General features: G+C 32.1%; 1 protein-coding gene across 1 annotated transcript in view; it reads right to left on the reverse strand.

Annotated features, from left to right (window-relative positions):
* Positions 1–692: 692 nt before the first annotated feature.
* The window catches only part of LOC143237431 (uncharacterized), a 61,653-nt gene continuing 50,048 nt past the window's right edge, over positions 693–12,297 (reverse strand). The window contains exons 5-7 of the mRNA XM_076476669.1: positions 6,099–6,158; positions 3,137–3,217; positions 693–2,233 (exon numbers count right to left, since the gene is read on the reverse strand). Coding sequence (XP_076332784.1) covers positions 1,745–2,233; positions 3,137–3,217; positions 6,099–6,158 — 630 coding nt within the window. The 3' untranslated portion in view covers positions 693–1,744. The remainder of the gene's footprint in view (positions 2,234–3,136; positions 3,218–6,098; positions 6,159–12,297) is intronic.

Raw genomic sequence — 12,297 nt, forward strand, 5'->3', positions numbered from 1 at the left:
TTTTCTTGTTTACTTTTTATTATGATTCAACATTATGTTGCAAATAACAAGTCAGTTTAGGTGTAATGTGCAACGTATGTCATAACGTGATTAATTGCTGTTTTTCATTCCGAATCAATGTTATTCAGATTAAGTACGATAATTTGTTTGCTAAGTTAGCGAACTACCTTAAAGTCTACTTAATATGAAAACTTGTACACAACCGTAAAATATTACTGTCAAACCCAAATAGACAATAATTCTTCTTCTTTATCTCTGAATCATTAAGAATTGAATATAAGGAATCACCTGACGATTTCCATTAGGAAGAAATCTAAGCCATGAAACACCCAAAGTTATGTCGAAGGTCTAAGTACATCAGCAAATCATCGCTAAACATCACAGAAACTTTGATGCACCAACTTTTATTTATTAGTAATTATATTTTACACTATCAGTTACCACATTCTTGAGATGTTTTGCTTAATGTTGCGTTAAGTTTGTTTCGTACTTGAACTATTAGTATCGTTAATTCTGTCATTGATAAATGACACGATTGCTGCTCGTAACTTACCGCAAATTTTTCTTTGCATTGATTAACAAACCAATTTACTTTTAATTATTGAACTACTAAGAACCAATTCTGAAACGCTACTAAAGCTTTCCCAAATTAAACAGTGTGTTTCAAGAAGTAACGTAATATAATAGCTGTTTCAACTATATTATATTTATAATTTTACTTTTGAGTATGTTACGGCGTGCACCGGCTCCTATACGCTGACTCCACACAGGATGAATTTAATGTTAGAGAGATGTAGACAAATAAAAATTAGTCCTGCAAACTTATAGAAACTTAATATACAACGAAAATAAAAAATATATTTCAAAACTTATAAGACAGTTGCTTTCACAATTTTATTCTTGACAGTTTCTACATAAAATAAAAAGAAGTTTATTTTGTTTGTCTTCTACGTAAAACACTACAACTCAGTTTTGGAAATATTTAAGGACGTTTCAAAGTAACACTAGTAAATAAAATATCTCTTCATTTAACAAAAAGTAGTGGCTCATGAAATTTCTGAAAAATCTTTAGAGAAGCAAATTTCTTCACCTTAATGAAGATTTGAGAATCAGAACTGAGTGAATGGCTGAGACTCATGAAGCTACAACATTATGAAAAACAGAAATAGATAATTTTGGAAACTTTTAATTAGCTTGAGTTTTATTTACTTTCATTATTATTTGTTTTTAATGATCATTGAGATCACGTCTTTAATGTTAAAGATTTATTTTCAGACGCAAACTCATATTACACTATGAAAAATATCAAAGTTTTCATTAGAGAGATAGATATGAAATGATAATTTTCTTATATTAGTTTTGAATACCTTAAAATAAAAAATACATAATTTTCAACAATTAATCAAGAGCATAAGCGTTAAGAATATTGTTAAGTATTTACATTTATAGAACAGTAAATAATAAGACAATGTAATTCCAACTAGTTTTCAACTGTTTGGAACGGAAGCACGGTTGAAACTGATTGAATTTCCTTCATTTTAATAAATCTGAAACATCTAACATTTTAACCAGCTAACACTATTCATTTTGAACCTTCTAAACCCTTGAAAAACACAGCAATGAAATTAAAGTATTATTTCAAATAAACGTAGTAATTATCAGAATGTATCTTTTGCGAAGCTCTAAAATTTAGAACCTGCAGTTGCTTTTCACAAGCAGAAGAAGATCTTCTGTAAATACTTCCTTATAAATGTGTATCAGAAGGCTCCTCAGATATAGAAAGATTAACAAGCTCGAACTGGGAGCAGTAGACTGACCCATTCCCTGTACACGGTGGGCATAAGTGACCATCTTTTGTGAACAAACCCAAACATTCATTTCTACATTCCAAGTCTTCTTCACAATGGCCATCAGTAGAGTGTGTCGGAGATGGGGAGCTTAAAGCAAAAGCTCTTTTATCAACAGAAGGTGAAAGACCTTGACTATCAGGTCCAAAGGAACTGACTTCAGAACTCAACTTCCGGTTGAAATACATCTGACTTCGCTCTTCTGAAATGGTACTTAATTCCGGAAGTAGCTGGTTGTTTGCTGATGCTGATCCTTTTCTCTGGCCACCCGGAAGCAACCGTATCGCCAAAGTGGAACCATCATTTCTTAAAACAGTGTTTTTTTTAAAAGGGGCATTCTTGGTTAGAACTTTAGATGACTCTTGACGACGCATAGAGGCAGCCCTCTAGCATAATTAAAATACAAAGGAACAGATAATAAAAAAAAGTCCGTAAAGTTACCTTAATTCAACAAAATTCTTTCATTTCATATTTCATGAATATTGCCGTTTGTTTAATTTTTTTTTAAGATTGACACTGGCTCATGTATTTAAATTAGTCAGCTCAGTGTGTTAATTCAGACATTAAGATTTTATGTCAGTGCAGTTGTCGAAGTTAGAGTATTGTTCGTAATTAAGCACAAAGCTACACGATGGGCTAGCTAGATTTTGCCCACCACGAGTGTATAAAATACACAATACACACTTAACTAAATGTTATAACAGTACAAATATGTTATTACTAAAGTAGCAGCAGCAGCCTGGAATGGCTAAGTGGTTAAGGCACTCGACTCGTAATATGAGAGTCGCGAGTTCGAATCCTCGTCACACCAACCATGGTTCAGTCGTGGGGTAGATATAATGTGACAGTTAATCCCACTATTCGTTGATAAAACAAAGCAATCCAACAGTTGGCGTTGGCGGTGAGTGGCAATTACTAACTCTTTTCTCTTTGGAGTCTTACACTAGATAACCCTCATGTAGCTTTACGCGAAATTCAAAATAAGCAAAAGTCGCAATAAGTTGTTAGGTAGAGTTAACTAACGTAAATAGTGAAATACCTCCTTAATGCAACAATTACGTAATTAAGCACGTTTATGTAGCACAAAGAGAATAAAATAGTATTTTTTTACTCTAATCATACAGTACATATTTTTTATAAAACACCTGCTGTACAGAAATAGGTATTGTATAATAAGTGGTAAAACTATATGTTATTTGTCGTATTTTTGTTTCTAAGATATCATTTTTAAAGTATAAACAACAATAAATACATACATACATAATACACCTCTTAAGTATGTTACTTACCTGCTCTTCTTGAAATTTTGAATTGTGAAGTTCTAAGGAAAGATCCTGATATCGAGAAGATACACAAAGCAGACAATAAACCTGAAATCAAATAAGTTATGTAGTTAATTAATTAGTATAAGAAAATTATTTGATTGTTCAATATTTTATTAAAGACTGAAATAAGTAATTCTCGGGAAATATTTTGTAAAATTGTTATATAAGAGATTTAGTAATTTATAGATTTATTTTGCTTTATTGTCTTTCTAGTGGCACAGCTGTATATCTACGGACTTATAACTCTAGAATACGGATTTCGATGGGCTAACTGTGTAGGTTTGTGCTTAATTACAAACAAATAAATCTTCATTTATCAATTTCTGTATAACAACACTAATTTATCCTCTTATTTAAAAACTGAGTTCTGAAATATATTGTATTATTTTGGAGAACATTATGAACTTTTATGTATTATTTTGATGCTTGGATGTAATAGTTATTGTGGTCGGCATGTACACCTTTTTAATGATGTACAGCATCAATGTGTCATAGTGTTTTAGTCTATTTACTTAAGACACATTCACAGGATGTTTTTAAACGTTTTAATAATCAGTAATGTCTTAGAAAACTTTATTTATTCAAACAAACTTAACATTGAAAAAGTTTTGAAATAAATCAATTTATGTTTTGAAGAAATAATATCAGATCACCTCTAAAAAAAAACTTAGTTTAAGAACAGATTTATTTTTTTCTCTTGACATGATCTGATGGTTAGGGCTCTTGACTCGTCAATCTGCTTGCTACGATATCGACTCCCCTTATTATCCGTAGTGGCATTATAATATGATGATCGATCTCTTTATTCACTGAACAATAGGTATCTCAAGAAACAGTGGTGTATGGTATTGATTAGCTATCACTTCATAAGTAAGGACAGTTAGCACAGATAGCTCTCAAGCAGCTTTTTGCGAAATTCAACGAACAAGCAAAATGTTTTTGAGTGACTAACGACTAACAAATACATTTTATAATATTGCAGCAGACTGAGAGAAAGTTTTTTGCTAATTTATTATTTTCTTATTTTTAAAAAGAGTTACTGTCTGGATGAGTAAACTCATATGACAGTCACATCATAATTTGGGTACAAAATGTTTAAAATATCCAGTAGTTTATGAAAAAGTTGATTTGCGATAATTAAGTTGTTAACTTAGACTTACACAGTTTGATTATCTTAATACTATACTTGTACATAGTAAAAATGTATAAGCAAATGCTTAGCTAAGCTCATCAAAAACTCTAACTTATTCTTTGATGGATTGTTTAGGCAGAGTATTCATGATGAAACTTTGTAGAATGGACGCCAAGTGCCTGTTGTGAAGAATTAAGTGTATAGAACGACGTTTTGAAAATCCGCCTTTCGTCTTCAGATCAGTGTGTGCATAAACGCAAACGCAAACGAACTTGGCAGGGGTTTAGTTTAGAGAGAGAGAAGTCTGAAGAATTCTCCCCTCTCGTGAAAGATTATTGAACTTTACGCTGAAGTTTACCTTTATTTTGTTTTAACTTATTTAAGATGAAGAAGTGAGGTGGGGGATATGAAAGTGACGCGAGAGAAGGGAGACCTGGACAAGAGTGACATAAGGGAAGTAAGCTGGGCCAGAGCCCGTGGTCAGAATAACCTGACCGCTGGCGATTACTAAATATTGACTTAAGATTAACTTAAACAGCTCTTTTCAGGACCAGGCAAGAATGTTGCCTTGGCTGGGATCTAGAGATCCAGTGCCAGAGATTTAGGTGTGGGAGGAAACGGGAGTACCCCGAGAAATCCCACTTTCACGGCCTGGGCGCCGAAAAATCTATCAAAAATCTGTTCGTGTAGATGGGTTTTCTGTGTGCAGTTGTGATTATTTGTCTTGCTTGTTTGCTGATGAGTATGTCAAGAAACGGTAGCTTGTTTTGCTCCTCTATTTCCATAGTGAAGTGGATTCTTTTGTGAAAAAAAACAACAGATATCTACACTTCCAGTCCTATCATCCAACTTCGATAAAACGTGGTATTATCCATTGCTTAAACAAGAGAGCAGAAAGCATTTGTGATAAGACATCCATCGAAGCAGAATGCCAAAAGATCGTAGAGAGTTTAAACAGAATGGTTACACCTCCTCCTTGATCAAAACTCCTTGAAGAAGAACACGACAGAAAGAAAAGACCAGAAAGTCACTACTACTACCACCATTTATCCACCATGCTTACAACATTTCAGTAAAAAACTTAAATGCATAGCTAAGAAATTCAACACAGAAGTCCACATTGTGGAAATCCTACAATACCTTAATATCCATTCTGGCAAAAAACAAACAGCGACTTACCAAAGAGAATCTCTTAAACGTCATCTATGAAATTCCGTGTTCCTTCAACGATACATACATTGGAGAAATGAGAAGAAAACTCACGACAAGAATAAAAGAACATAAAGATAGCAGAAGACTTATGAAAATACAAAATTCAGCCATTGCAGAGCACGCCACGTTTTGGACACAGAATAAACTGGGAGAAAACTAGAATCATCGACACAGACAAATTCTGGAAGACAAGAAATATCAAAGAATCATTTTATATTAACACTATTAAACCTTCACTAAAAAGAGATTTCGGATTAGAGGTGAGTAACCTGTAGTTGCCATTGGTTGAATCTACAGGAAATATCTCCTCCAATCAGAAACAGTGATAATCCAACCAATCATGACACGCTCTCCCCACCCCACCAGGACACTATAAAAGACCGACAATACATACATACACACACTTACTTGAAGACGAAAGGCGGAAGATTTTCGAAACGTCGTCCTTTACACTTGTGTCTCCACAACAGGTAGTTGCCGTCCATTCTACAGAGTTTCATCTCTAACTTATCATAACCACATAAATAAAATAAATAGAGAACACAGAACTGTTCAAAACAACCATGAAAATACAAAACTCACGTTTAATGAACATATGAACACATCGATGATAAAAACAACTCCAAGTATAGGGTTGTAACTCTGAAAAAAAAGGTTCTACAGTTTAATTGTGTTAAACACTATTATTACTCTCAGCAGAAAATCGTAGATAATGGACTTGAAACATAAGCAATTTACAGTGTCGCGTTCAATTATAATTTAATTTATAACTTTAACGTAATTTAATTACACTAAAACTGTCATTCGCTTCTCCTTTCAACATTAATATTAGCTTCATTCAACTTCTAATATAATTTGTTACAGCAGAATATCAAGTTCAAATGAAGACTGAGAATTTGTGAAGGCAGTAACGTTATTTACTAAAGTAAATGTTACATGAAATAAGGAAAAGTTTAGTTGCTTACACGTGTACTTACTGTGCCGTAAATACTTTCTAATTCAAAATAACTACTTTAACAACAATGTTTATCTATCTTAAAATCTCGTGCTTTCAGCCTTAGAAAATTTAATAATATACGAGAAATAAATAACAAAAACCATTCTGATGACATCAGTTTCTTTTGTCCTTCAAAATTATAGCTTGATCACTCTTTTTAGCTAAGAAATATACATTTAGCATATAAATGTTGCTGATAGTGTCTATAACCATTTTAAAATCTACATTGTACTCTACAGTAAATACAGAATATTTCAACTAAGACTTAACAATTAGAGATTTCCATCAAATATCTAGCATTCAATTAGCAATGGAAAGAAGATTCAAAGTATTAAAGTTATAGCAGAAGTTGCAAACTAGTTGAAAATAGCATCTTAAATCATAATCAGATTATGAATGTTATCTTGAACTTACTAGTTTGTTGGTACCTTAGAAAAATGAATTAAATGTAGAAACTATACTAAAATAGATGGCGACCATAAAAAAAGACAACTAAAGTAGCTACGGAACTGAGATGGAGAAGATTGAGTGTATGTTTCAATAATAAAAATATTTTAGAGCAGCTTTACTTAATTGGATGCACTTACGTTTCTTGACACATTTACATGCTAATTCGTATACTAATAAACGTTGGAGTTTCAGACTGTAATGTCGTTAAAGCTTATATGACTATTTATGTGTGGATAATCATAAATAACGCTACGAGAATAAACAACGTTCTTTATTAATCATAAACTACAGTACATCGTGTATTTATATATACATATCAAAAATTAAAGCTATAAAGCTGATTTCTCAAACGAAAGCTAAGTTTCGTCGATGTAAAAAGAAAACAAGTGTTAATTAACAAGATTATTTGCAAATTGGCTGTCAAAACTCAACTCAATAGATAAAATACACGAGAAGTATAAATATATAAAAGCATAAAAATCATGTATATTTTATTTAACTTGTGACGGTTTTACTGTTATATATTCTAATATCGATGTTTGTTTTAGGTAATATATATGTATTTTGAAATGCATGTAACTTTTACTATTAAATCTGTATTGCGAAATTCCCGCCCGCCTATTCACTTAATTTGTAGAAGATTCTCGAGTGTAAGAATCAACAATTCTAATTCTTAGAATATTGCCTAAAGATTATAAAAGGTAGCCATCTCAATACGCGGAAATCAGTTTATATTGTTGGTTTGTTACAGTTGGAATTATAAACCTCAAAAGCTATAACTATGATTAACGTTTATTAATCGAGAAATTACGAACATTTGACCAGGAACATTTACATATTTCGAACATTACGAACCACTTAACTTCAGCGGATTAACATCGGACGATAGTACTTTTACTAATACAGTATATAATTTCAGTGGTAAAAAAAAACAAAAAAACAACTCATGCGTGATCAGCCAATAGCTAGCTGTCTTCCAGTTAAGTGAATTGTATCTATATCAACTAGAAATTAATTCACTCACCGTGAACATTTCATAACATATCAAGAATGTTCCAGATCGGATAAAATACTCAATATTATTTGTATTGTAAATCTTTTGTTAATAAATCATTATTTGTAATAGCCGTTATTGTATTATTGCTTACATATTAAAATGTATTTGTATTAAGATAGAAAATTATGTGTATCAATCACGTTCGCAAATGTCATCAGTTTTATACATCTCGACATTTAATTAACTTCTAAGTTCAAATTACAATTTAACTCAGTTTCAGGCTATTTGAAATCGTAATACACAACAAAATAAATTGAAGACTATTCCGAGATGAATTATAGTACGTAACAAAATGCATACATGTTTATGCGTTGACTGCTTTAAATATAATCACGGACATTAGAACTGCTCCAATTGTTAATTTAAAACACTCCGTTTGAGACAGATTGCACGAAAGTGAATAAAAAAGTAAAAATAACTTTCCAGTGTAAATATATTTTTTACTTGAAGGCCATCTATTTGCTGTATAACTTGTAGTCAAGCTACATGCGATTGGAGATGTTCATAGCTTAATAAATCAACTCATCTGAACCTGTATACGTAATTCGTCTTTAATGTGACTTCATTAAACTTCATGTGACTTAAACAGTTTTTAGTCATCAAGTTGATAAAAGTTAGGTTAGATTTTTGTAACTATTAGACAGTAATAAAAGAGATCGACAATTTTCATAAACAAATCAGTTTGTTGAAATACTAATTCACTTATAAACAGAACAATCTTTCGATCTCCAAAAGCATTGAAGTGTGAAATATCACGCGTCCTGAAACTCTGTATTCACTCTTAGAGTTTAGATAGAACCGTATTATACTGAAATACGTATTTTATCTGCTTGTCAAGCTCGATAACTTTACCTCTGTATGACTTGAGGTAAAAAATAATAAAACAGTTAAAAGAGATCCAGTTTCAAGTTAATCCTTACTAATTTAATTTTACATTAAATCTCAATCTTGCATCTTCCGCATAATCCTTTGAACTAATATATTTATTTATAAGAAAGATAAAAACAGAAAAAACGCTCTAGAATCAATGGGAGTAATGGATATCGAGTTTGATAGTCGTGAACATATTTGGATTATTTTTAACACCAGATTCAAACTTGTTCCTTTACAGGGGTCTTTATTGTAGTAAATACTGAATGATAATAAACAGTTGTTAATTTTGTCTTTCGTAAATCGAAAAGGAATAAAAGTTGGTTCTTTGGCTGGATAAATATTTGATTGTTTATCTTCCTAACAATCAATGATAGCTATCACTAAGCGTTATCTGTTTCTGTCAATTATCACGGGTGTTGTAATAACAACTGTCACCGTTATAGGTATAGCCTTATTGTGCAGTAAGTTTACTTTACAGTCAAAATGTCGGTCTAACACACTGAATTCATCAGATGTGAATCATTTGATAGCAAACGACTAATATAAACTGTTTGGATACCACTTTGTTTCTTTACTATAGCAGTTAGGCCACAAAGCACATGTTCTGATATTCTAGTATTTTGTTATTTAGACTTTATTAGAAAGTATTAAATTCTTATTAATTCACATTATTATTCAATACTACCCTCTTTACCCCCCCGCTAGTACAATGGCATGTCTTCGGATTTACAACGCTACAATGAGGGGTTCGATTCCCTCCGGCGGGCTCAACAGATAGCCCAATGTGGCTTTGCTATAAGAAAACACACACTACCAGGTTTTTCATGCCTAAAAAGACATATTTATTGGTGTGATGTTAATAAACTTCTTGTTTTTTGTGTGTTTTTGTAAACATCCAAGCTACACAAGAAACCTGAAAATACGCTGAACTACAGTTAAAAAAAACCCAAAAGCTACTAATTTCAATTAACGCATTGAAGAGAATTATATTGTTGAAGCATATTTTTAGTTATTGCAGACAAACTAAAGACTTTGTGATTTATAAATTATGCGAAAATAAATTTCCATTATTTTCTGAAGTAATACGTCTTCAGTTATTTTAACATACGTAATGTCTTTAAAGTGTAAAAAAATGTTTATATTTTTATAGTGATATATATTTTTAAAATATTAATATCTGATACCGAATTTATTAAGCGAAAATTTAATATTTAAAAATATGATTTTTTGAAGGAAATTCGGATTTTACTACCCTTTCTTCTATTTTAACTTTGACCCATACATTATTATTTCATGTTCTAACCTTATTTTCTCTTTTATCTTTAAATTTCGATTTTTGGTTATGTTTATCATCGAAGTTCACGATGTATGGTGCTTTAATAAAATAAAAATCCAGAAGAGCACGTTCAAGTAATTTATGCAGTTGTGTGGAGAATTATTTTGTGTAGAGCTTATGTATCCTCAATCTGTTTTTACTTGTGGTGTCAAAGAAAGCTTTAAGTTATTATGTTTTTCCACTATATACAACATTCACAACTTGTGCTTTGAGCTGAAAAATCAAAACTAAACATACGCCATATCCGAAATGATAGATCATAAAGTATGTGTAGATCTGGAAAGGAAAAGAAAAGAGTTAAGCCATATTCTGTAAATAAGGTTATATAAAACTTCATTGTGCTCTCAACCCTATCATTTGGTTATTTTGTGCGATATGTTACTCAATCTAAATTCGCAACTTTAAACGACAGTAAACTTTAAAATATAAAATTATCAAACTGATTATTTTGTCTTACTTTAACATCATACGAGGTGACAGACGATTTTTTTTATACTATAAAGTTATGTAATATTTCGTTTTGATTAGCTGTCTTAATGCAAACTAAAGTGTTTTTGAACTTGATCAAATTAGTATAATACCTTAGACTTCAAGTTTTGTTTGTTTTGTTTTTGGAATTTCGCACAAAGCTACTCGAGGGCTATCTGTGCTAGCCGTCCCTAATTTAGCAGTGTAAGACTAGAGGGAAGGCAGCTAGTCATCACCACCCACCGCCAACTCTTGGGCTACTCTTTTGCCAACGAATAGTGGGATTGACCGTCACATTATACGCCCCCACGGCTGGGAGGGCGAGCATGTTTAGCGCGACGCGGGCGCGAACCCGCGACCCTCGGATTACGAGTCGCACGCCTTACGCGCTTGGCCATGCCAGGCCTTAGACTTCAAGAAAAACGATATTTTACAACCCATTGTTTCGGTTCGGCACCTTTATTGAGGAGTTCTAGTACAGAGACTCAGACTGGAAAAACTGTGTATTTCAAACTGGAGTTGATGAATCTTACTATATATGTGTGTGCGTGCATGTGTGTGTTAGATCTGTTAGCATCTGCCGCTCAGAGCTAGATGGTTTGAATACCATTATTTTTGAAATAGCAACTGGAAACTGTCCAAAAGAATACATGGGCAATTTATCTTTAGGTTGCTTTTTCGAAATAGCACAGAAAAAAGAACAAAGCCCTGAAAAAGAAATATCCCTGTTTTTAATGGACTTTTGACTTCCATCACGAACAGTTCGATATCTAGCTAGTACAGCAGTAAATCTACGTGTTTACAATGCTAAAATCAGGGGGTTCGATTTCCTCGGTGGACTCAACAGGTAGCCTCATGTGGCTTTGCTATAAGATAAACACACACACACGAATAGCTGGCTGGCTCAGTTACCATAAGCTTACCTATGGTAACTAGCAACTAATCGACGGTATACAATGACTATTTTATTTTCGAATTCATGTCTAAACGTGGGGTATAAAATGATAATGAAATTGGAGAAATTTCCAATTTTCTGTAGCGTTTGGGATATGAAACTAAAAAATGTTACAAACAGTGATTTTTAACTTACAAACCACTATGTTCCTCAACATTTCATATTTTAAAACATTTACTTTTGAAATATTAATAACGTGTAATGAACGAGATTATTGAAAGTATAAATATAATTTATTAATTATAGAATGACAAGAAGAGTACACTAACAAATAAACAACAGAATTTGTATTTGGAAATTATTAGCGATAACTCTAAAACCATTAAAAATATCTTTGGGTAAAAAGAAAAAAAACATGCTGGTACATTATCCTGTTACAGTTTCATATTTGCAACGTAAGTAATCGTATGAAACTAGCACATGAAAAACATATGTGCATATTTGTTGTTTTAAAAACGATCTCAACGCATAATTTATTCTCGTTAGGAATATATATATTCTGGTCTGTTCAGTTATTAAGTAGAAAAGGATACGTGAATATGGAATATGAAGTAAAGCGAGGAATATGTAGCGAAACCAGCATAAACTAAAGTCATAGTGCTGATATGATATCAAATTATGCAGTATACTACCTGATTAACTTGT

The sequence above is a fragment of the Tachypleus tridentatus genome, chromosome 13, assembly GCF_004210375.1.
Source record: "Tachypleus tridentatus isolate NWPU-2018 chromosome 13, ASM421037v1, whole genome shotgun sequence".
NCBI classification, from domain to species: Eukaryota; Metazoa; Arthropoda; class Merostomata; order Xiphosura; family Limulidae; genus Tachypleus; species Tachypleus tridentatus.